The sequence below is a fragment of the Protopterus annectens genome, chromosome 5.part0, assembly GCF_019279795.1.
Source record: "Protopterus annectens isolate FY-2018-M chromosome 5.part0, PAN1.0, whole genome shotgun sequence".
Lineage (NCBI taxonomy): Eukaryota > Metazoa > Chordata > Ceratodontiformes > Protopteridae > Protopterus > Protopterus annectens.
In genome coordinates, this window is record NC_056735.1 from 1101966 (window position 1) to 1129522 (window position 27557).

At 38.6% G+C, this 27557-nt stretch overlaps 1 protein-coding gene across 1 annotated transcript in view; it reads right to left on the reverse strand.

The window, feature by feature from the left end:
• The window catches only part of HERC2 (HECT and RLD domain containing E3 ubiquitin protein ligase 2), a gene marked incomplete in the record, with an annotated part of 3551743 nt that overhangs the window by 183406 nt on the left and 3340780 nt on the right, over positions 1-27557 (reverse strand). The window contains 2 exon segments of the mRNA XM_044072055.1: positions 7745-7932; positions 22529-22668. Coding sequence (XP_043927990.1) covers positions 7745-7932; positions 22529-22668 — 328 coding nt within the window.

The following is a 27557-nucleotide window of genomic DNA, read 5'->3' on the forward strand; positions in this document are numbered from 1 at the left end:
TTTCTGGTGCTACAGGTTCTATATGAAGAGATACGTGCATATGTGGATTAATTAATTTTGAGCACATCATTTTGCAGCCTTAAATGGGCATATTATTATTATTAAAACAGTAATCAAAGATAAACATAATACCATTAAATAAATTATATGAATTTCACTCAATTTTATAAGGCATACAGACAGCATTTTGGAGTTTTAAATGGTGGAAATGAAATTGTTTATGATATTAAGAATGCATGCTAAACAGAATATGATGCAATATGTGTACATATCTGACTGTAGGTATTTAAATGTAACATAACCAGTTGCTAAAGTTTGCCTGATGAAGCACTGATATGCAAAAGTTTTAATTTGCAGTATTAAAGTATTTTATTTGTTCATCCATGTGGTTACAGTGCACTTGTATTGATGTTAAACAATATAGCGTAGGCTACTGTAGGAATAATCGAATGATGAACATTACGTTAAACCTAACAACAATTTCCCACAAAAATATCAGCTACACCTCTTCCTTGCATTCATGGATCATACCCTCTTCATTTGGACCTGAAATAAATTCTAATTTTGTTGGAGGACTAACCAGCCACTGTTATATCACAACTCCAGAAACTCTTATATTGTAGCACTGACCCACTGTAACAGAATACTAAAAAAAAAAAAAAAAAACAAGACTGCCCTTGACCTAGCTTGGAGAATTCAATCAAGTAAAATGATGCTTCTGCATTTTTATTTCATTTATTTATTTGCCTGTTTGATTTTGTAACCAAGCAGGTGGGCTGCGCTGAAGACCCTTTTCAGACATGGGTTAAACTAAAGACAAAAAGAGACAGAACACAGAGGATTATAATCAGGTCTCCAACCATAACTAGCTTTTAGTGTGTCTTGCACACATATCTCAAGATCTTCAACTTGAGAACAGAATGAAGCAGAGTTTAACAGGTGACACGAAATCCATGTTGGGAACACACAACAAGCTCGCTAAGATAAAAATAATTCTTTGCAGTGCAAAGAGCTTTATCAGTTCCATATATCACCAGTTACAGGAAATAAAGTTTACAGATTTGCAATATATAAACACTTAGCACAGTCATACACAACACACAGTAAGCAAAAGCAAAGTATCTATATAATGAATAAACAGCTTTAAAAACAGTGAAACACTTCATTCTACCATATATCTGTTTCATTGTGCAATGGCACACTGTATTACAGCTTTTAAAGCTGTGAAAATGTTCAGAAACTCTTCCATGGTGTGTAGTTACGCTCTAGCACAAAACTGCTGCTTAACACTGCCAAAAGGTATTTTAACAAAACTTTAAGCAGGAGTCTCTCTTTTGATAATCACATCGCCACTGTAGTCAGGAAATCCTTCTACGTGGCACACCTCATCACAAAAGATTTCTCATCCAGGAAAAAAAGAGGTCATTGTTCCCCTCTACTCGTCACTCAGACACATTATAGAGTACAACGTCCTTTTTGGTATGTACCTCACAAGATATCTACAACAACTGGAAAGGCCGCAGAAATACCTCACAAAGAGGATTAGCGGCCTCAAACAGATGCCCTATGCAGACCGTCTCAAAAAACTCCAGCTTTACTCCATCGCATATCGCCTACTCAGAGGTGATCTCTGCCTAACATACAAAGCTATGTCAAACCCAGAGTTGTTGGACATGCTCCACTTCAAGAAATCCCAATCCCTCCAAGCTACACGCTCAAGGGACCTAAACTTGTCACCACAATAAACAGAACATGCTGGAGGGATAGATTCCTGTCCCAGAGAATTCCCATACTCTGGAACAAACTACCTATCTATATCAAACAAAGCTCCTCATTAGCACTCTTCAAGAAAAATCTTGATGATTGGATGGGAAATAGGAAATTCACCCCAGGACCACCTCTGTGGCACTGCTCGACAGGGGCACAGGAAAATAATTTTCTTGGGTGGAGAATGCCAGGGTATCTTTTTGGCTAGGCTTATATAGGCCCTAGGGCCAATAGCCTACCTATGAACCTATGATTAGGACAAAAAGGTGATTTTTCCTGAATTAAGAGCATAATCACAGTGCTCCATGTACTATGACATAATCAGCATGAGATAAAGTTACAGCTTATAACAAGAGATACAGTTCTGACACACTGCAACAACAAACGACACAACAGACAGCCCTCATACTTTAATACCAAATGCCAAAAACTGGAGGAGTTAGGAAAATTAAAAATCAATCAGCAGCTATGTTCAGCTGTGGTGACTACATGAAAAGTCTGAGAACAGATTTATGTTCTAGCCATACATAGTGAAGTAGTGCTATATACTAATGCTTTTAATTCTTTATTCAGCACAGACCATTCATAGTCTTTGCCACTGATTCTGCAACACCTCACACACCTGATTAACAGGGTTGCTGTAGGTCAACAGGAAGCCCACAACAGCACCTGAAAAAAAATACCCTTAAGCATTTCAGAAAAATGACCCTCCTTGATCTGCAAATGTTATTGGTTGGCATCAGAATCAAGGATGGTCCACTACTGGCCAAACTCCAGTTTAAGCATCATGGAAAACCCCTGAGTTGCAACTCAATCCAGACATTGGTTGTCCTTTTTTCCTCCCTTCTTATGCAGCTGTTATGTTACCTGTATCAAATATGCCATCAGCTACGGACACATGCTTAACCTGATTCAAATATCCAAGGTGAATGAGCCTGTTGACATGAAGCTACTCCTCTCTTAGTAGCAACACAAAAGTTTTCATACCAAGTTCTTCTTTATTAAGATGATGAGTATGGCTAAGTAACTGCTTGCTTCATCTGGATCACCTGCTAAGTGATGGCTAACTCTGATCAGTCACAAAGGCCATGGCAAAATGGCAACTGAATGAAGTTTATGTCTTTAGGTTCTGTCAAGTCAGAAATTTCACTGCACCTAAGCGGAGTCGCCCGATTACTGAAGGTGTCACTATCTCTAATTTTTATACATCTATAATCTTTTAATGTCCCATAAAACTCCAGATGCATTCAGGGCTGAATATTGTCAGTAGCCATGGATCAGACAAGGAAATTACATAGAAATTAGCATTTCTAAGTCACTCAGAAAGCAAAATGCTCTATCTCCTCATAAGGCCTTCCAAGTGGAAGCTTTCTGACTGCTTGTCTTTAAGAGGCTCTTTCTCATTTCCACAAAGTTTGCATGCATTAACAGGCAAGTCGTTCAGAAAGATGGGGTGCAAAAAAGGTTACATGGCCTTGCATTTTCTGGTTTGGCAAAGAACAGGACTCATTCAAACATGAGCTCAGACAGACAGATGTTGGTGACTGTGTGGCTGAACACAGTCTTACACTTTATCTAGGATAGGCGACCTGAGCCTAGCATAACGCTGGAGTTCTGAACTGTTTCCTGTACTCCTGCAGGAAAGCTATTATGAAAAGAAGGAACTCTCATTCTTCCTAGGATTGAAAATATCCACATCCTGAGAGTAATACACAGGATGGAGTTTATGGATGCATGTGTGAATCTAACTGAGCCCCCCACCATCAAATCCACTGCTGCCTAAGATGACCCTTAAGAAAAAAAAATCTTCTCTTAGATTATAAAATTGATTTAAATGTTAATTTTTGGAAAATTTTATATCAAAATAAGAATGAGCTACTTAATTATTCAAATAGATTTTTGACTCTTGAATCTATTGCCAAAACATCTAGATCTCCTTTCTGGAAAATGTATACATGAAAAGTTATTCATGGAGCATTTGTATATCAAATGAGCAGGATAAAATCATTAAAATCATTTTAGAAGTTGTGCATATAATTCTGAAGAAAACCTAAATTGGGAGCATATTATTTATTGTTGCTCAAAAATGTCTAATCTTTTTGGAAAGAGATAGAAGGCTTGACTGAAATTATATGGTCTGACAACTTTTATCTTTCCAGAAATAAAATTTATAATAATCATATTCCTTCAATAGTTAAAAAAATGTCAATTTCCATTTTTTATGAAATATCTTAGCTTGTGCTAGAAAGGTGATACTGCAGATATTCTATTTAACCTTTTAATAAAATTCTAGCATTCTGGCATATTTTATAAACAAACTTATTCTATTTTATCATTTTTTTAAGTTTGTATACGCATCTCAATTGCTCTAAACTTTATTTCAAAGACTTGCCCTGTATAATGAAGAAAGCACAACATACTTTGCATATATAGCAAACAGTTACTCTTCTTAGGTTGCTGATTATTCTCATATTAGAAAAGAATACGAGATGAATTTCAAATGGTTGTAATTTTGAAAACTAGACTACATTCTATACTGATCAGTTTTTCATGGCAATCAGCGTCTTATGGCTTTTATTTCTTTCCTTTTTAATATTGTAGTTCTTATCATACATTCAATAAAAAATATTTTTGAAAGAAAAAATATTTCCTGTATAGCCAGGTAAAGCACAACCCAGCTTAATAACATCAGTAACAGTGAAGGTGGAATCAGTTCAAGTGTCACTTAATGCCTCCTGAAGAGAACTGGTTTGTATATATTGATATGAATGTACTAGTTCTACACACATTTAATTTTAGTCCTTACATGCTAGTAATGATTAAACTCATGTGTAAATTGTACTGCTGCTATCTTACATTTAAATTGTTTTTCCAGTTTTCATTATTTTATATTTGCTAATAACCATACTATAAAGCAAGATGCTTAAATAATGTAATGCCTTTTAAGACTGTTGTTTTCATATATCTTCACTATTTGTTTTACCTCTGATCCAATGATGACCAACATGCCCCGCCTATCCACCAAACTCTTCCGTTAATTTGCCCAGGAAGATGTGCCCTAGAGCCCACTCATTCTACCCAAGGGTAAGGGTCAAATGAAATGTGTGTTGCCAAAACCTTCTCAAAGGATCAGAGGTTATTTTTTTTAAAACACCTTTATTGAATTATCACTTGTGACATATGCAAATTTACATTTATACAAAAGTCAACAAACTGTATTAACAAATTAACATTAACATTATACTTCACATATATTGCTACAAAAATATAACCTAAACAACATTACATAAATTATTCAGTTCTTGTCCACCCCCTTTTTAGACAAGAAACATCTTTATTAAACCATCACTTACGACATAAGCAATCATACATTTATATAAATGAAAACAAAACACACTGACACAATCCTAGTTGCAAGCATTTTACATCACAACCATACTGACACACTCCCAGTTGCAGACATAATACATCACTTAAAATCTACCCAATCATTTTCAGTCAAACATTACATAGCTCATTCAAATCCTGTCTTCTTTTAAATTTCACCCCCCCCTATATGTATTGTTCCCAAAATTACCATTTTTTCCTATGTAGTTTGTTCCTACCTTTTTCTAAAGATCTCAATTCCAGTTGTTTTATCTCTGTTACTATATTCACTACTTCTAATACAGTTGGTTTAGATTTCGATTTCCATTTTCTAGTCAATTGCTTTTTTGACAGCTACCATAATTAGACACAGCAAGGTCTTACCATGTCTAGGCAATTCTGATTCTGAATCATAGATCAGAAAAATCATCTCCCTCATCACACCAATCTGCCTACCTAACATCGACAGTGCACCCTTAAAATCTGATAAACCACAGCACTCCCAGAAAATGCTCCCAAGTACCTCTTTCTTCCTTGTCACACTTCCAAAATTTGCTGTCTACCTGAGGAAAAATTCTCTGGAGTCTACTTGGGGTATAAAAATATCTATGTAAGGATTTCCAAGCAAAAATCCTAAATCTTCTAAATTGTGTTGCACATTTGGGAGACATACATATATCCTCCCATTGCTTCTTTGTCAATTGCTTATCCAGTATCATTTCCCAATCCTTTCTAACCTCCTCTGATTGATTCTTACAGTTATGCAATATTCTATAAGCTCTACTAATTATTCCCTTTTTATTGGCAGCTTCTGTTCTAGATTCTACTAAAACCTCTACCAGTGCTGGTCTTTCATTTAGGACCCCTCTATTTCTTTCTCTCTGCCTATACTCTGATATCAATCTTTGATAGGGAAGGAAATCTTTAATCTGAAGTCCAAATAAATTTTTGGCCTCTTCCCATTCTATTACCTTTCCCTCTCTAGATATTTGCTCCCAATACATTGGTTCCTCTGCCAGTTTTCTCGAATAAATTCCAGCCCCCTCTTACTTACTGTCTATATCACTAATTGCAGTCACCCCTATCAGCAGAATCTCTTTTCTCAATTCCTCTGTTGACTTAATTATTAATACTTTTTGCTACTTTATGGATATAATAATCTGCATGATTACTGTTATTTTACTTAAAGGCCTGCATCCAAAATCCCAGTCTCTCCTTGTTTCTTGTGCCCCCCCCCCATTTCATCATCATCATTTCCACTTTGAATTATAAGGTTTTGCTTGTGCAATGTATAGGAGCCTTAACGGTGTAGCTCTGAAATACCCATTCAAATTGGGTAATCCTAGTCCACCTTGTTCTGTTGGAAGAATCAGTGTATCCCACTTGACTCTTGCCGTCTCCCTCTCCCAGATAAAGTCCTTCAGCTCTTTATTAGTTGCTATCCACAACTTCCCCTTTGGTTGATAAAAATATGCCTGACCTGTGCATAAGACTAATGGGAGTAAACATACTGACTGCTTATATCTTACCACTCATTCATATAACAGAGCTTCCATTTTCTCAGTTTTTGCATTATCTTTTGTTTAGTCTCTTCCCACATATACTAAGCTGCCACACCAAAGTCATTTTTAATCCATACTTTATCATGTCCCCATAAATATGGATATTGCTTAACTAATTTGTGTGTTGATATATAAGTTACCGCTATTGCCTTTGTTTTGGCTTTATTAATTTTGGATCCCAAAGATCTGCAACTGTCTCAAAATGTTCACAACACTGTAAAGTCTCTTTCTGATTTTGTCAGGTATAAAGTATCATCTGCAAGTACAGACGGCTTTTCCGGACTGCTATACCAACTATATCCTTGAATTTCCAACTCTTTTATTTTCTTTCCCAGTGGTTCTAAACATAATGCAAACAAGAAAAGGAAAAGAAGGCACCCCACCTGATTCCTCGACTCAAGCAGAAATCATCAGAGAGGGCCCCACCCAGTTTAATTTTTGCCTCAGGAAAAGATTGGAGGGTATTTTCTCTTTAAGCCCTACTGGTCAACCTATATGTATGCCCAAGTTATCCTAGGGGATGAACAGCACTGAGTGCATTTGGGATGTGTTTTCCCACATCAGTAAGAGGGATCCACTCAATAGATCTGTCTGCTTGGAGGCAAACTACCAGTTTGGTAACCAAGAGTTCTTACTAACAGGCATGCAGCCCTCCCCAAACAACTAAGCAGCATTTGCCCCGTCACTCCACTTGCTCCACTAATGCCTGGGCCACTAAGTAACCCTTGGTCATCTGGGTCACAATCAGAAATTTGTTTCTCTAAGCCATTGAGCTGGCAACTGTATTTTTGGATGCACCCTTGTAGAAGCAAGCTCCAAGGTTTAGAGGGATAAATTTCAGGATTATGATCCAGCCACTCAGGGTTCAGTTAATGGCATCTCTAATTTAAAAAGAAAAAAAAAACTCTGTTCTGTAAAGACCTGCCCATTTAGGTGTTGTATGTGTGAAGAAACTTTCAAAAATAGGACTACTTAAGATCAAAGGTGGAACTCTATAAAGATACTAGAAAAGGTACAGATCACAACTTCCAAATAGTTTTTGCACATACCTGAGCAGGAAGCTTGCCAGCATTTGCAGGTTTACTGGTGGACCAAGCCAGTGTGTGAGCTGATCCACATGCCACTCTATTGATCTTCTTCCCCTGAAGTGCTGCAACTAGTCGAGGTCTCTGGATTGCATTCGTGGTTCCATCTCCTAGCTGTCCTTCATCATTGTCACCCCAAGTATAAACTTCCCCTGAGCAAACAAACACAAGGGAAAACAATGAGAGATCAAGAAGGCTTATCAAGGAAACAAAAAGAGAGAGACAAGCACATGCACATAGCTTACATAAATCACATGAAATATATACTTAACTGGGCATTCACCACTCCTGTGCATTGTACAACGTGACATGAGGGAGGACACACAACTAATCTACTGAAGTCGCTACAAAACACACAAACCATACTGCTACAGCAGTACTCCTTCACTTTAACTGTACTGTGTGTGCTGGTGCTCTAGACAAATTCAACATTAGATTTCAATTAGATTTATTTAGCTACTTAATGTAATGCTAAAATTTCACAAACTTTTTCACCACCCATGTGCTCCTCTTTTAACATCTTCCAGCCACAAGGTGATACTTTTCAACAGAGTAGCGCCATCCCAGATCTCTCTGATTCTATCACTGAAAGACTGGAAACAAGGTATTTTTGTGAATCTGATGTAGTACTCAGGCTTCTACAATGTTGAAGAGTTCTCAAACTTCCATCTCCAAAATGTGAAACACTACCTGTCATAAATGGTGGAACAAATGAGCAAAATGTGGAACAATTATTTATTTATTTGTCTTTGTTTACTGGGAAAGTCTGATTGGATACTATCCATTCTCAGTGGAGGCCCAGACAGAAAAGCTCTAGTTGCTTAGACTGCAATATACTATGTTCCAGTTAAACACAGATCGCTTACATTTCTATTTACATTTATACACAAATAGTAGTTACATTTATACATTCTAAGATTTTACAGAGGTGGAACTTACTAAAGAGAAAGCCTACATGGAACTTAGTGGATTATACAGGCAGCAGTTATGTATAAAAATTGTTTTACCATTTCAGTGAGAGGTACAGAGTACTCTATTTAAGGAGAGCATTTTGAGAGTATTGTATGGTGAACCAGTCTTAACCTTATGATGAACATGTGTAGGACCAGGATTGACACTAACAGCTTACTAACAATTTCAACTAGGAAGCTTACAAGATGGTTAAGAGGTATAAGGTTATTTTGCTGACTTAATGTAATTCTGTATGATTTGCTATGGATATCACTTAAAAAAAATATATTCTTAGCAGTGAACATGTGACAGACCCTTTCAAAGTGGAACAATAAGGAAAAGGGACTTTAAAACTTAAAATGAGAGACATTCCTTGTAATGTCTGGAGTGTTTCTCCCCTGGCCTCCGCTGAAAATTGACCCGTTCCAAGTCAGACTTTCCCAGTAAACAAAGGTTAAATAAAGAATAATAAATGATGTACACTTGAGATGCATGTTCAGAAGCTTGGTGTTACAGCAGGTAACAATGTACCATCTCTTTTTCTCTTCACCAACGGCACCCTGGATGACAGAACAGCAGATTAAAATAGACACAACTTTACCAAAAAATATTAGCGTTTTCATCTTACAATTAAGACTTTTCAGATATCTGAAGAAGTCTTAACTGTAAGACGAAAGCACTAACATTTTTTGGTAAAGTTGTCTCTATTTTAATAAATCTGCTGTTCTGTCATCCCAGTTGCCGTTGGTGACGTGCAGTTTGGCTGGTTTTGTTTTTCCATCTCTTTCTCTCCTAGGATGTATCATTTAGAACTCAGCAGTGTAGAGTTCTCTGAGCAAGTATTGAGCAAGGGCTTATAATATGCAGGCAGATTAAATAGGATTTTTTTTTTTTTAGTTTATATATCCACTGAGGACTAGCTATTTCCAAAGCACAGATATTTTTAGCAATGATTATGCCCCTGATTACCTGGGATCAACTAGCAGCCTGGGCACTGCAGAAGCTGGCCATGGAGAGATGGAAGGAAGTAGCTGATGCCAGCTCACCCATGTGTCAGGGGTGGCAGACATACAGCAGGACACATACAAGCCTGTCAGCCATGGGTAACACTGATGGTAGAAGTTCTTCCAAAATAAAGAGATGCACCACTTTCACAAGAAAAGCATGGGGAGCCAGTTTTGGATGATGCACACAGAAATTTAACAGATATATCTCGGCTAAAAAATAACAAAGATCAACATCAAAATGGTGTCTGAAATAGATGATCATCAGCCACAGTAGTACAGGTACAAATTTGCACAGCAGAAGGTTTCCTAGAAGTCTAAATAAACTTGAGATCCCATCTGTCAAATCCAGCAAGATCAAAGGCTCTGCATCATGGTCAATGTCCTGAGACGGAGTTGGTTATCACCATGAAGGAAAGGGGATACCAGTGACTTGAAATGAACAGTGTTCTTTACTGCAAGGGGTCTAACATTCTGAAACTATTCACATCACAGGCATCAGGAACTATTGTATAAGAAGAGGTTTTGGTCTTTCTTCCTGAACTCTGTAGTGAGACATAAAAGCATTTAAAATAATGAAAATAGATATCGGAATCTTCCAAGTTATGTGCTGGTTTAGAATGTGAATTCCATTTTTCTAGTTGTTGTTGTATCTTTCGACTTTTCCCGGTTAGGGGTCGCCACAGCGGAACTCCGGTCCGCTAATGATTGGCAGTAGATTTTTACGTACCGAGTTGTCAGCCCTGACGCACAACCTTCAACGAAGGTATATCCATTCACGCATGTCTCCAAACAGAAGACGCTTAATCGAACAGGACAAGGTCTTACTGTGAGGCGACAATGCTACCGCAGCACCACCACCGCAGTTGATTTCCATTTTTCTAGTAATTGCTTTTTTTGGCAGCCATTCAGATCCTGTGTTTCAACTCAAAAAATAATTATTTCTTTAGCTACCAACATCTCTGACAAAGTACTTCATAGGGATGGCTTAACATTTTTCTGCTTGCTACATTTCCAAAAAACATGCTCCCAACTGCCCATCTCTTTCCCATCAAACCTTCAAGCATTTTCTACCTACCTGACGGAAAAAAATACTCGCAAGTCTGCTTGGGATAAAAAAAAAAAAAAAAAAATCACCTATGCAAACACTTCCAACCAAAAATCCTCAACCTTCTGGACTTTGCTGCATACTTGGGAGGTGTACAGATGTCCTATCATTGTTCCTTTGCAACTTGTCTTTCCAGACTCTCTTCTCAATGTTTTCTAACCTTGTCTGATTGACTGTTATAGTTATCAAGCAATATTTTATATGTATTATAATTAACCCTTTTTTAACAGCAGCTTTTGTTCCAGACTCAACTAAAAACTCTACCAGAGCTGGTCTTTCACTTGGTACTTCCTTACCCTTTCAGTTTGGCTATACTCTGACAACAATCCCAGGTAAAGAAGGCAGTCTCTAACCTGCAGTCTAAGTACAAGTACAAATATACTAACTTTGCACAAAATTTAAAGTCATCGCTGGGGGGATAGCTACAGTTTTCATGGGACCCAGACTAACAAGAAAGCAAACCATTATTTAGTTTTAGAACAAATGCAGTCTAGGCTGCACAAGAACAAAATGGAGTGGGACCCACACTAATAAAATGCAAACATATAATGTTTTTTGAAATATACGAACATTAGAGCAGAAGTAGATTAGTATATTTTTTAAGGGAGCAGTTCCACAAATTAACTACTACAAGGAAGGGAGAAGAAAATAAGGGAATATGAGAAAAGGTTAAAAATGAAGTACTGGAATGTGAATGGTTTAACACACTCCATTAAAAGGGACAACATACCAAGCTTTATCAAGATGCTTAAACCTCGTGATGTTACAAAGAAACTTACTTAAAACATGGAAGAATACTACGTTAAGCAAGAAAGGTTTTAGTGTAGCATGTTTCTCAGTCTTTAAAAATAACAGAAACAGTAGTAACCCCCCAGTTACAAAAAGGTGCATCAGTTATCTTAGTGTATGAAGTGGTAGAACAATTAGGAGGACCTGTCAAAGTAAAACGTTCCACATTAGAAAGTAGGATGAAGTACACGTGTGAAAGCAAACTTTCCATAACAACAGATGTTCAGATAGATCACTGTTGCAGTAGCCTAAGCTATATAGGATGCATCATGCCAGGATCAGGCCATCCGACCAGCTTTGAAAGCACTACGGCACCTGCCATGCACACTAACTACTGCAGTGCTCAAGCACAGCAGGACGAAAACATTAACCAGGGAGACAAAACTTCATAGGTAGGTACTAGGCTATTGGCCCTAGGGCCTATATAAGCCTAGCCAAATGGTACCCTGGCTTTTGCCACCCAAGAAAATTAGAGCTTCAGAGCTTTCTTGCCTATAATAGGAAGACTATAACACTGAGGCAAAAAGGAAGCACATAGAGACATACCTTGGCAAAAGGCAAAACAAAAAAGTAGGACAGTGGGAGGGTAGAGCTACTGCAACAGTGATCTATTTGAACATTTACTGTTATGGAACATTTACTTAGACAACTGTATTATGTTCATCATTAGATCGTTGTTGAAGTAGCCTAAGCTATATGGGTTGAATACCGCAGTTTAGAAGAAAGGGAAAAGGAAAGAGGATGGGAGTTCAGGAACTCCTGGAGAACAGTCCTAGCAAAGTCTGCTCTGGAATTATACACAGAATCTAGTTGGTATGACTTGGTAAAAGTGTGCCCAGATGAACAAGTTGCTATCTCTAGTATGATCCTAGAGTCAACCCTTTCCCATAGAACCAATGAAGTAACGAAGTAGCCAAAACCCTGGTAAATCGGGTCCTGATTTTGTCTGGAAGAGTTTTATTACTGTGAAGATAACAAAAACAGATAGCATGAGAAAACGTGTCTGGTTTTCTTATCCTTGTCCCTTTATCTTATCTTCAGGGGAATCAAACTGCTGATCAGCCACCTTTGAAGGGTTTCGACCTGTGGATGTAGTACCCAAGTTGTCTATGGACATCACAAGGGAGCTTTTTCTCCCTTATTTACAAGTTACCTTTTGCAATGATTCTCAGTACCACAGTGACAGAAGTCATATGGTGATACAGGGGAAAGCAGAAACCCACATTTTGGAACACGTTTACAAGAATACCAGGGTAGGAAGGGGAAAAATGCATGAGAGGGCATATAGTCGGTCTGTTATTTTAGATAAACCTTGATTATGAATCTTTCTTATCTGAACCTCCCTGCAATTCTTTCTAAAATTAAGCTTGCCTTGCTTATAATGCTTATGCAGTTTCCTGAAAGAAGGACCTGAACTGGTAGAAACAAATTCTGTTATACACTGCAAGGAGGATTAAAAAATCTGGTTAATCATCTGAATTCACTTTCCTGTACATCAAAAGATTTAAGTATTTCAGCAGAGGAAGGAGTGTAAAAACACTTTACCTAAGGCTGCACTCAGAATCTTAGCTTTGTCATCATCTGGTAACTTCTGACAATGTAACAAGGCAAATCCTCACAACACTGACTCCATGCAGGTGCTATAAAACAATATTAGAAGTGTTACAAGTACAACTCGGAAAGGGTTCAGTAATCTTAAGGCAGAGGATACAGAGACACCATAGTGTCTGCAGAAAGGAGGTTAACAATCAATCTCTGTCACAACAAGAAAAAAGCAACTGTGGGTCTGTGGCCATCATTCTATAATTTATCAAACTCTCTGGGAGCAGGTAGCTGGTTGTGAGGAAAACATCCTCAAAGGCTGGAATAAAGTAGGAACATCTACAGGAAAAAGAAAACCCACATGCAACAAGAAATATCATCTTTAGTGGGACTCTGGAAATTCTTTTTATTCCCACATAGATACCGAAAGCCTTGAAATAACTCAGCCACCTCGCTTATGAACTGTAGGAGAAGAATATTGCTTTTTTTAAGAAGAGCCCTCCCCAAGAGAAATAATGTCTTGAAGGACGGTTTCTTCCTCAAGAAAAAAGCTCTTCATAGCATCTTAGCAAAGGAGAATGTCCCCATCCTTTTCCCAGTGCCAGGAAGAGTGGTTCTACCAAACCTGAACAGGGCATTGCCACACAGACAGTGCCTGACCCTGGACCTTACTGGCTTCCTGAGGAGCACATCAAACAATCCAAGAGAAATGATGAGTGGTCTGACGAATAACAATCAACAGTAGATAAAGTGAAGGGGAGCCAGAATAAAGATCAAAGCCTACCAAATAACTTTTCCCTTGTTTACTGCTTGGGAAGGGAATGATAAATGAATTACTGGGATTCCAGTCCAAGATTGTCATGTGAATAGTGGAGGGTTGCAGACAGCGTCTTAGCTCTTGAATGAAAATTTACACTTTGGTGGTTGTCACTAAAAAACATTACCAAAAACATACTAGACTCAACCCCTAGAAAACAGAACTGACAGAAAAGGTAACATTTTTTGTCCCACAAAAAGTGATAAATCATGCAAGAATCTCAGAGGGAACTAAGGCTGTCTTGTTGACTGCAAAAGGCATCTGATAAGTGGATAGCAAAGCCTTGAATAGTCAAATCTTGACTCTTGACAAAACGTTGCTCTTTGAGGTAAACGTTTTTAGGGGCAACTACCAAACACACCAGCCCTATACCCTAGCAAGAAAAAACAACAGAAAAATACCACTTTTCTCCCCACAAAAAAGTGATAATATGCACGGGAATTTTCACAGGGAACCAGGGCTGCCTGTCCACAGTAGAAGGCTTGAAGGTAAATCTAGGTGTTAAATGAACATCTTAAGGAAAAGGGGTATTCAAAGGAAAGTTTAGAAAAAAATAAGAGCAGTATGATATCTAAAAAGGAAGCCAAGGCTAGACCATGGTTTTCTGATAATAAAGAACAGCAGGGAGATGAGCTGAAGCCATCTAATAAATATGACAAAAAACCCAAGGTAATGCTGTGTTATAGTAACTGTGTATGGGATATGTGATATCATTAATCAAAACTGGAAGATACTAAGAAGTGACAATTACTTGGATATTTTAGATGAGAAACTTAGATTTACCTTCAAGCGAAATAATAATACAAAAGAGATGTTATGCATAGAGCCTGGTTTGAAAAATAAGAAGGCGGCTCTCAGTGTTTCCTCTGCACACATGAGAACAGGGACTTTTCCTTGTAGGCATTGCAAAGCATGTTCAAATGTGAATGGTTTAAATCATTTTATACATCCTGTTACAAACACAAAATATACATTTGAGTTTTATGCAGATTACCATATAGAGAATGTGGTTTACCTGGCATGCTGCAAGTCACGTCCGAGTTTTTATGTTGGAAAAACTAATTGTAAGTTAAAAACAAGAATATTGCACTGTCATCTATTAGACAGAAAGATAAACATAATGCATTGTACCAGCATGTTTCTAGCTTTCCAGATCATACTTTTGTTTTTAAGGTTCTGCGTGTTGCACAGATGAAAATAAAGGGGGGGGGGGTATTGTCAATGATACAGAGTATGCAGAGTTAAGATGGATCATACAGTTGACTGCTGACAACCCCCCTGGGTTAAATAGCTCTGTACCTTTAAAACCTGCCTTAAAGAAAAGGCGGGTCAAGAATAGAAAGTAATTGGTTGCTTTTAGAAATGTTTTAATATTTAAAGACCGTCATGGTTACGTGAAGTTTGTCTGATGAAGGGTTTTTTAACCTGAAAGCGCTTACGTTTTATAATAAAAGATTACGTCCAGTTTGGACTCTGTTTCGTTTGTTTTTGGATGAGTCAATAAAATACTGACAGGATAACTAGGTTTTGAGGTAAAAATTATTAATGACAAACCTCATCTGAAATCCAAAAGTCTTAATCCTAACCACAAAACTGTGGTAAAAGTTCACTTCTGTCTCACAAAAAATAAATATTTTCAAGGGATTGCCCACAGGGAACCATGTCTGTAAATGGAAAAATAAGAGGTGAATCTTTTAGTAACCACCTCTAAAAAGACCATATCTTGCCTCTAACAAATTTTGGACAGAAAAGAAACAGCTTTCTTTATAAATACAGACATGGAAGGTAATCTCCAAGTGTACTTAACCTGCCCAGCCTTGTAGAAGCACTATCCAACTGTCATTCCTCCGAAGCCTGCAGAGGAGTGCATAGTTTGACAGCAAGAAAGTTGTGAAGTTTGGGCACCACAGCGACTGATTTTATCCTTTTCTGCTCAACAGCTACAGTGAGAGTAAGGCGCATGTTAGGTACCTACAGCTTTAGAAGATGGCTGGCTGATCTAACCCTGGCAGGATACATCCCATATAGCTTATGCTACTGCAACAATGACCTAATGATGAACAGCACTAGGAAACAAATAGCCAATAGAAGGAATTGAAAAGAACTTTGGAGGACAGAGTTGGTTTTCAACAGGACACAGCCTGCATCAGCAATAACAGGGACACCAGTTTAAACCCCAGAGCTCTAGATGTCTTTTTGTCTGACAGACAGACCTTGGTCCCTATGGGGATCCTCTTATTAGTCATCCAAACTAAGGCTCTAGACTGTATAAGCTAGAGAGAGACAGAATAGACTAATAAAAGCATACATGAAGGCATTTGGCATGACTGACAGAGCAAGTTACACAAGTCCTGTGCCCTGCAATATACTTATCTGTTATCTAGACATAACAGATCTAGGATAGAGAGAGTTTATATTACTCAAGAATATATACATCTAGTCAAGGAACTAGAAGTGCTACTGGGAGCACCATCGGTCCACTTAGCATTAACACTGCAAATTTCTAAACAAGGTGCAAGATGCTGGATTAAACTATGTAAGCGCAAAACCTATTACTTGGAAATGAATTAATTTTAAAGAAAGGCTGAGAGGAAGATTAAGCAGCCTACTGGAAAGTCAATCTTCATTCTTAGAACAATGGGACAGTTTCAACCTGATTCTGCAACAAGAAATGTAAGACAAGACCTAGAGATCTAGGAGAAGAGGAGGCAAGGATTACTTAAACCGAGGGGACTTACATGGTCTACAAAACTAAATATGATCTTCAGAAGCCTAATCATCAGGGAAAAATACATCAGGCAAAATCTATAAGTATTTAAAGTTAGCAAATATAGAAAGATTGCAACTAAAATAGTTTTATGAAAATGCTACGAAGGCCCAAAAATAGCATACAGGCTGATGGCATTGACTGTAGAAAGAAGTATAAAAACCTGAAGGACTCATCAGGAAAATTAACTACAGACCCAAAAAGACTCTTGGATTACACAGAGATCTCTATTTAAACATATAAAGTAATGAATAAAAAGGGAGAGAGATAACAGGAGATGAATAAACTTTCCTGGATTGCATACTGTTACCTTGTCTCAACCAAGAACAGAAAAATAATCTAATCTCGCTGACAACAGAGGAAGACGAAAGATGCCATGTAGCCAAATTATCAACTGGAAAGATAACCAAGAGGCAATGGTTTGTCTGTGGAGTCTGAAATTTGAAAAGAATAAAAATTATATGGATAAAAGGTTCCATTATTTTGCACTATTTTATAACCTCATGTAATCTCTTATTAATGGAAAAGAGATAGTCTGTCATACTTGAAGGTAAACTTAGCAAACCTCTCCTTGTATAGACATACTTCAATATTAATACAGATTACAATTTGTTTACAGGGATGTTAATGAAAATTAAATGAAATTAGAGAGGGTATCAGGTGTAATTTCTTTTCGTTTATGATGTACCCTAGGCATGCTAGAAGCCTTTTTACAAATGCCAGATGTTGAAGAAGAGCGTCCTTGTCCTCTGCTTGAATGAGACAATCGTCCAGATAAGGATACATTTGAATGCTTCTTTGTCTGCAGAATGCAATTACTGGTGCCAGCCACTTTGTAAAGACCCTGGGCACAGTAGATAAGCCAAAGGGCAGTGCAGAGAATTGGTAATGCAGAAAATCTGCCTTGAAGCGGAGGTATCTTCTGCACGATTCCCTTATTGGGATATGCAGGTATGCCTCTTTCTTTTAAGTCTAGAGTTACTAACCAACCATTTCTGCCTAGCATAGGCAATAGCTGTTGTAAAGTCAGCATTTTGAATTTTGGAATGTCCAGGAACGTGTTCGGAATCGATAAGTCCAGTATTGGACGCCATGAATTGTCTTTTCTGGGTACCAGGAAAAGTCTTGAATAAAAACCTTGTCCTTTTTCCTTTTCTGGTACTGGTTGAATAGCCCCCATATCCATGAGGGACTTGACTTGTTTCTGGGCCTCTGCCCACTGGTTTTGTGGCAGATCTGGCCATCCGTTTGGAATTGACAAAGTATGGAAATGAAATCTGTACCCCTGGGGTACTATGTTTAATACCCACTTGTCCTGGGTAATTAACTGCCAATTTTAAGCATGAAGTGCTAGTTTTCCCCCCAAGGGGGCTGCCAAAAGATAAGTGCTTGGTGATGGTAGAGAAAAGTCACTAAGACTGCTTACTGTAGGGTTCTGCTTCGTTTCCTCCAGATTTGGGGGTGGAAGCACCCCATTGCTTTGACCTGTAAGAACCCTGTGATTGGTATCTGGAGCCTTTGGAGTGCCTAGATTTGCCAAGTGGCTTTGTTGGACACAGGAAAGGACCAATTTTTAGTAGGCCAGTGCCTACTGAACCTGGGTGGCTACACTTGCAAGAACTCTTTTACAGTTTGCATAGATTTAGCTTTGTCTTCCATTTTCTTTAAAACCTCTTCTGCCTTATTACCAAACAGAGTATCATTGCTGCAAAGGGGCATCCAACAATTTAGCTTTAACATGATCAGGCAGATTTTGCTCCTTGAGCCAGGCATGCCTTCTAATCACAGATCCTGTAACGGCGGCCCTACAAGGAATCAAAACCACATTGCAAAGTATGCTTTTCAACCTGTTCTGCTGAATGCAATAATTCCTGTAACTCTTTATTTTCCACACAATCAGAAGTCAACATCATTTTCTGTTTCAGTAAGCCCATAACATGCTGTTGATATTTAAGCATATGAAACTGGCAGTTTAAAGCCCTGATTGCCAAGGTTGTAGATGTATAAACCTTCTTACCCCATCTATCCAACGCCCTGGAATCTCTATCAGAAGGGGTAGGATTTTTGGCTGTAGAGACCCTTACATCCTTGGGACCCTGAGAAATAGTCTCAGGATCAGCAGCAGGATTTTTGAAAAGAAATTTGTGGGAGTCAGGAACCCTGTAATATCTGTCTGGCTTACTAGGAGCCAGTGGCAGGGAATCAGGAGCCATGCTTGATTCCGAGAACACATCATCAACAATGTCTAATACAGGAGGTATTGCCAAAGGCCTATGCTGAGGAAGAAGGAGGAAATCCCTAAGCCTCTTTTTTGATTCAGAGAAGTCCTGACTCTCCCAGTGAAAATGTTCCCTTAAAGTATGCAAAGTCTCTCCGAAAGAGTAATCCTCAGGAAGAGATGCAAATGGGATAGATTCCTCTGCATCAGAATCCTCATAGGGTGGAACAGAAAATTCCTGATCAGAAGAGGAATCAGAAGAAATGGAAACCTGATCTGAAGATTCATAATCAGTGCCTTGCCTAGGCCTCTTAGCAGGGGGTGTTGGGAACCCCTGATCAAGGTAATTAAATCCTCAGCCATTTCGATCATCTGTTTTTAAGGCATAGGGGCCTGAGCACATGGCTCATGTGTCAGTTTTTTAGACATAGAAGTTGTTTTTGACCTTGTTTTTGTTGCTGGCGTCGGTTTAATATAAAAATGTTGAGGCCTGAAAACACCCTCAGAAGCCGGTGCCTGCTCAGTGGCTTCGGACTCATCCAAGGGAGAGACATCCACGAGTTCAATACTCTGAGAATCTCGTGGCATACCGGACTCCGAATGGGTCTCGGTAGAGGCCTGCGACTCAAAAGTAGCGGGTATCAGGGGCTGCGAAAGCGCCTCACTGAGAACCGGCGATTGGCTTAGGAGAAGCTTTGTCATCGTTTTTGGACCTCGACGGTCTGTCTCTGTCTTTTTCTTCCGAGTTTTTTATGAACTCCCGTAGTCGGATTGCTAACCGACATCATTTCAGGATAATTAAATCTTGAACCAAAATATTTAGAAGCAAAAATATACTGATGCTTAATAGTGCATTGGTTAAATCTAGCGCAAAACCGACAGCAAGGCACGTTGTGATCAGGGCCTAGGCAAGGAATACAGTACAAATGAAAATCCTTATGAGGTATTTGTTTCCCACAAGTAATGCAATTACTAACTTTTACTGACATCGGTAAGGAGCAAGAAAAAGTTTCCCCAACGGGGTACTTAGCTTTAGTTTGAAGACTTCGGTTCTGAAACTGTAATGCGAAAATTTCAGGAGTCAGCCGACCGGCACTTGCAAACTGCTTCGGGCACTGTGCGGCAAGAAAGACTGAATAAAATGTCGTCGGCTGCATGTTTTATACCCCTGACGACCTGACGTCATGGAAGAGGAGACAGCAACCGATGCAGGACCCAAGACTTTGTTATTCAGGCCGACTGAGGGCAACCTGCCAGCAGATTACCCTAATGTAATGACTGCAACAGTGAAACATGAAGAACATCTGCCCCACAGAGAACTAGCTACAGAAAAAATATAGGAGCATAAAGTGTTTAACAGCTTTGAAAGCTTTAAAACACACAGTGCTGCCACACAAACAGTTGGCAGAAGCAAAAGTGTCATCTCTGAGGAAATAACAGCATTAAAAGCAGTTAGACTTTCACTCTGCCACATTTCTTTGAAACAGCTGCAGAGTGATGTACCTAACAGCTGTCAAAGTTGTTTTAAGCTCCTGCCTTTGCTCTGGGGTAGCTAGCACTGGCCTCTGTTATGCTCTAGCAGGAGGTTACAGCTTAACCACACTGAGAGGTGCTTAACAAGCCTGTCTTTTTTACAGTTTTAAGGCATAACTGCTACACTCCATGCACAAAAAACACCCTGCATTATCTTGCTGAATTCAATTTAGACTTCTAAAATACACAGAACAAGGAAAGAACTGTAGAAAGGAGGGGACACCCTTTTACTTTTACAGATATGCCTACACAAGTACCAAAATGATGGTAGTTGATGAAAGAAAGTGTTACTGATGACTGGCTAGAAAAGTGGCTCTGGTTGTGGGAATCTTTCTAATAAGCAAGGGTCCATCTCAAGGAAAAATCCACATTTCAAACAGTAATAAATATGTGTTAACAGTACTACAAGCAAAGTTCACAACTGCTTTGTCAGCAGTAATATCTCTAAAACTATAAAACTATCTGAGGCACTTGAACATTAAAATGAATACCACAATACAATAATAAAAAAATAATATGCCATAAGGTAAAAAAAAACAAAAACAATGCAATATGACCCACTGTGACGTCCAGTTAATATCACACAAACTGCCACCAATATGTGACATCCCCTACTATCCTGGGTCAGTAACTAAGGAACTTCAATCCTCACTACTGACACCAATGTAAGACCACCACTTAAACAGGAATAATATTTCACAACAGGTACATGCTCTATAACCTGGGACTGGACTGTACACTTCTGTCCACCCCTAATATAACTCCTCATTACACACGCCACAGCAATGCATCCCAGTTTAAGAATGAAATCTCACACATCCAAACACTTCTGGAAAAGCCTCACAAAGATTTCCAGCTATGCACCTTTCCCCAAATGATAATATGGTAACAGGCTGCCACCAATCACAGTGTCTACATGCTCTTTAAAGGGGTGTTCAATTATTAAAATTAGATATTAAAACAAATGACAGCATATGACCTAAAGCAGCCTGGCTTTCGGAGTGGCCTGGGAATTATCAAAGCAGGTATAAGCACTCTCAAATCATTAAAGGATACACTAATGGACCAGACACAATGTAAGATAATAAAAATATTTGATCATGAACAAAATGATTAAAAATGTAAAACAGTAATTTCAATAAACAAACAGAATTCAATCACCAGGAAAATGAAATTAATACTGAAGGACAGAAATTCAACATTTAGAAAAACTCTGACTAATTAGCTATAATTTCCTATGTAACTGAAAAACACTGTCCCTGATCTAACTAAATATTACAACAGAGCAACGCCAGGCTTACAGTTCTTGGTGAGTCCTTTGGGTATCCACTGCTCAGTACAATAAAACATTTGTGAACTATAAACACAGCTCAACTGTGAACTGAACTCAACTGTTTAAACTGTCTTCAGCAGGCGCTTTTATAAGCTAAGTTAACTGTGTCAACTGTTCCAGTTCTTATTTTCATTTCACTCTTTGAAAATCAACAAACAGCTGTTCTTTTAAAGTTCCTTCCTGTCTTTCAGTCTGTTGACAGTAAACACAGAGCATCTGAACACATTCCGATGACATCATCTGTAGATCAACTGACCCTGGGACAGTCTGCATTTAGAATCTCTCACAAACATGCACTGTTAGACATGTAAAAGGACACACTACAATTCTTTAAACATCCTGCAAAGAGAGTATTAATCAACATACACAACCTTATTTACAATACCATAGCTAGTCATGCTGGTATATAATACACAGGTTAATCTGAAATTAGGTTCAACATTTCAGCCAGACATGCTAACACAGATGACGGTGTCTAATTTATTCAAACCCACTACCTGCAAAAGAAAAAGTGGCAAAGAAAACTCAAACATAAACTCAAAGGTACTTCAAAGTGTCATAAAAAGATGGTCACAATAGTATCTTAAACTACTAGAATTTCTGCAACTCTGATATTTTACTGGTCATATCAAGTAATTTAACAATCAGAAGCAACATTGAAGCAAACAGAAAACAAAATATTTTACCATCTTCTGTGCAACAAACACAGTGCAGAGATCCAGTTGCGATAGCAATGACCTTCTTCCCCTGCAGTCCCTGGACCTGCCGTGGCCTTCTCACGTGGTCATCAGATCCATGGCCCAGTCGATGGTAATCTCCCTTTCCCCTAACAAAGGAAATTAAAATGATACATTTTTCACATTCATTTGTCAATCAAATATATTTTGGATGTTCAATTTTACATTTTACACTATCTAACTAAAGCAAAACTATGCCACCATTGAGAAACTAACTTATGTGAACAACTTGACTAAAAAAAAGAAACCGTTTGCTCTTGAATAAACTATAGCACACATCGGCGTCAAAGACATTTAATTACTTAAAAACATATATGGCAATACATCTATACCCATATCTCAAAAGCAAATATTAATGTATTGATCAATCTCCCTTCCTACTACTGGAGAACAGCAGACATCAGTGTTAGATATATTACTTAAGTCAGTTACCTATTCCTAGTTTCATTTGTTGCTCACTCTTTTTTCCTCTGAAGCACCCATATTCAGGGATGCAAGCCCTAATGCTGGCAAACATGATGCTACATACAAATTAAGTTCACTAACTCTCAAGTCCATCAGTTGTACCCTCATCCACTAAATGAGCACATTTTTCAGCAAATAAGTAAGTAACCTTGAAGTCACAGTACATTCCTAAGACACACAAGTGCATACTTGGCTAACATATAGAGGAATTCAAACAGCCAAGGATGAATGGAGGGGTTAACCAGCACAAGAGGATGGTGCAACGGTATTTGGGACACAAAAAGGGTTTACTCATGCTTTAGCATAGCTAACCTTAACTTTAACAACAAGTTTAACTTCAGACAATTTTGGTCAACAGCTAATATTTAGAAGGGTAATCTTCCTTTTTGGCAAGTGTACATAGATGTGTGTGTTTGCAGTAAGTTGATAGCGATATCAGGTTTTGAACATGCATTTTTGTGTTTGTTTCTTGAGTATTTTTATTGAAGTGAAATGTCTGAGAAAATGTGGGTCCATATCACAGCAACAAAAAGGACATTAATCGAATGGCTTAAAAATCGAAAATGTCGTTCATCGAAGTCGCTCTTGTGGGGGGCTGTGCCCCCACACCCCCCGCTAATTATATATACCAACTCTGAAATCACACTACAGTGAGGAAAGGGCAAATTTTCCTATCTTCACTGTATCATGATCCTACAATACACACCTCGATGAATGGCATTTTCGATTTTTAAGCCGTTCAATTAACGTGCTTTTTGATGCCATGATACAGTCCCAGAAAAATGTTACAATGGTTCAAACAGAAAAACAAAGAAGTAACTACATGCAACAGCCTGCCAAATATGGTGTGCACATAAGCAGCAAGTTGGAAAAGAGCTATCATATATAACAGGCTGCAGTATTTTTTTTTTTTTTTTTTATCAGAATGGCTGCTCTGTTGAAACTAACATGAAATGTAAATGGTCTTACAGATGCATACAAAAAGCGAAGAGTAATGAATTACATTAATTAGTGTAGGGTTCAAACAGCAATGTTATATTTATTACATTTGTTAACCGGGCAATGTCCAACTGGTCTAGGAGCCCATTTTCAGTGGAGGCCCAGGAAGAAAAGCTCCAAAAATAGTATCCATGTTAGCACTAATAATTATATACAAATACAAATGAAAATAAGTATGTGTGTGTGTGTGTGTGTGTGTGTGTGTGTGTATATATATATATATATATATATATATATATATATATATATATATACACACACACACACACACACACATATATACACAGTGCAGATCAAAATAATAGTGAAGACATGTATTTAACAGAGACACCCAGATAGTTGTAATACATATACAGATTATGACCATAGTACATATGAACCCATGTACAACAGAGCAGTGGAATGAAGTATCATATAAGCAATTCAGCATAAAAATGAACTGAAGGAGTGGAAAATACTAGAGACAGCAGGATCAGGGGAAGAGATTGGTAGAGTGGAAAGGAGTGAAAAAAGTAATGGCGCTAGGTAGAATTAGCCAGGAGTATGGCAGGAGCAAAGCCAATGAGTAGCTACGTAGCCCTTTAGGAGGTGTTTGAACTCATGATACTTAGGATTTTTTATGATGGCTTGAGGAAGCCTGTTTCAAAGTTTAGCTACTTTTAAGAATACAGGGAGTCACCATGATAGTTGTGGGAGTGGGTAACCTTTAGCATAAGTTTGTCAAAAGATCTGAGGGACCCGAGATTGACACTAGTTTGGACAAGATTGGAAAGAGCAGGGCAGTTGCTGGATTGATGAACTATTTTGTGGGCCATGGTATGTTGATTGAGAGATAGAAGGTTAGGGAGTTCTAGCCAGTTGAGCTGGGTGAGAACTGTGCAGTGGTGAGTCCTGTGTGGATGATTAGTGGCAAACTTGGCAATTTTGTTGGAGCAGGATTCTAGGTTATTGAGGTCAGTCTTTCGCAGGTTTCTGAAAATGAAAGAACCATAGAGGAGGGAGAATAGCAGTGACTGAGCAGTGGCCAGCCTAGCGCTTTGAGTAAAGTATGGTTTGGCCCGGTAGAAGGTGCCAAATTTGATATGGACTTTTTTGATTGTCAGAGAAATATGTTTATCAAATTTTAGGAGTTTAGTCTGGTTTGTAGGTTCTACCTTGGTTCTGTTTGAGGAGAGGATTGTTAGAGGGGACTGGCATGGTTTGGATTTTTTGTTTCCGAAAACTATTAACTTAGTTTTGTTTGGGTTTGATATTAGTTGATGTTCGGTGAGGTATTTTTCTATGTCCCAGGAAGCAGTATGCATTTTTAGTTGAAGCTCCTGGGGTGAGGGGGCTGAACAGATAAGTGCAGCATCATTGGCATACTGGACAAGGAAGGCTAGCTGAGTTGCAGAACTAAGGTTCTTTGTTAAATATAATAAAGAGGAGAGGACCTAGTATGGAACCTTGTGGTACATCGACTGAGATGGGGAGCAGTGGGGAAAGGCTGTTTTCTCATTTAGTAACCTGCTGTCAACTGAACAGATAGCTATGGAACCAGGTTAGGGATGAAGATGAAGATACTGCTCAGACAAGCTCCACATGGGTTTACAGAGTGGTCCTAGCAGCAAGGAACTCGAAAAAGCGACTACCTTCTGGATTTAAGTATCTTTGCTTTTTTTTCACTGGAAATAGCTTCTGTAGCTTACTTTGAACTAGCCTGAACTGTTTTTTAACGGATTGCTGCATTTATTTTAAAATCTGCACTTAAAGTTACATTTAGTCGAATTTGATCGAAAGTTTGCTTGTTTGTTTGTTTAATTTAACTGTGGAGGCTGCCCACTAAAGTGTGCTAGCCTATGTAACTAATTTATCACTGTCTCTGCATTTTCTGTGTGTTTCTACCAAAAAAAAAAACAAAAAAATAATCCTTGTTTTCCCACCTTCCTCGACTAGTTTAGACCAGTTTACAGGCATTGCTGTATTCTGGGCTGTGGTGTAGTTCCTGTGTTGTCCATTACCTTACTTGGATAGAAGGAAGTTTCTTTGCTCACCAGTGGGAGTGGGAGCCTTGAGCAGCCTACCTGTCCTTGGGGGAAGTGACCTCAGCACAAGAAGCTGTAGTAATTGGTTGTTTGGGACCATTCCTAGCTCTTTTGTAGTTCACTGTTTAAAATCTGCCTCTGGGCATTTTTTTCTGGCTATACTGCTCAGACAAGCTCTACATGGGTTTACAGAGTGGTCCTAGCAGCAAGGAACTCGAAAAAGCGACTACCTTCTGGATTTAAGTATCTTTGCATTTTTTCACTGGAAATAGCTTCTGTAGCTTACTTTGAACTAGCCTGAACTGTTTTTTAACTGATTGCTGCATTTATTTTAAAATCTGCACTTAAAGTTACATTTAGTCGAATTTGATCGAAAGTTTGCTTGTTTGTTTGTTTAATTTAACTGTGGAGGCTGCCTACTAAAGTGTGCTAGCCTGTGTAACTAATTTATCACTGTCTCTGCATTTTCTGTGCGTTTCTACCAAAAAAACAAAAAATAATCCTTGTTTTCCGCCTTCCTCGACTAGCTTAGACCAGTTTACAGGCATTGCTGTATTCTGGGCTGTGGTGTAGTTCCTGTGTTGTCCATTACCTTACTTGGATAGAAGGAAGTTTCTTTGCTCACCAGTGGGAGTGGGGAGCCTTGAGCAGCCTACCTGTCCTTGGGGGAAGTAACCTCAGCACAAGAAGCTGTAGTAATTGGTTGTTTGGGACCATTCCTAGCTCTTTTGTAGTTCACTGTTTAAAATCCGCGTTTGCACGGCTTTGCACGGTCGTGCGCATAGCCGGTTAAACTTTTCCTGGCTCCGCCAAGTCTGCTCTTCAAATTTTCCCTTAAGGAAGCTCGACTCTTAGTATAACCAGAATACTCACTGTATTATAAGCCTAGCACTTGTTCTCAATACTTCTCTACTAAGTAAGCACTCTCGTAAAGCACTACATCTACTTACCACCCCTGTGAATACCCACTTCCCTTAAAGGTATACCACTCCCTTATACTGTTCTAGCATGTCGAGTGGTAAATTACTGGCGTCGTCTCCAGTTCAGCTGGTTAATCTGGGCATCTTGAGACAATGCTACAATTGTCTCATGTACACAGACAACCCTCTCCTCCTCCCAACAAACACAATTACATGTGAGAGATGAAACTATATAGCCAAACTGGAGGCTGAACTCTCTCAACTCAGGGCTGGCACGACCAGACAGGAGGAGATGGCAATCACACACACAACAATCCCAGTCCCACGTAGACCTACCACAACTACAAACCAAACACATAAAAACACAAAGACATACTCGGAGGCTCTAATAAAAAACTTACCAAAACAACAGAGTCTCCCAAAGCAGACATCCAAAAATCCACCACCTCAAAACAAAACACATGCAACACATACTTCAATAAATCAATGTCAACCAATCGCAGCCCTTAAGGCCAAACACCTTGCCTGATACACTAGTAATAGGTGACTCCATAGTCAGACACACTGATG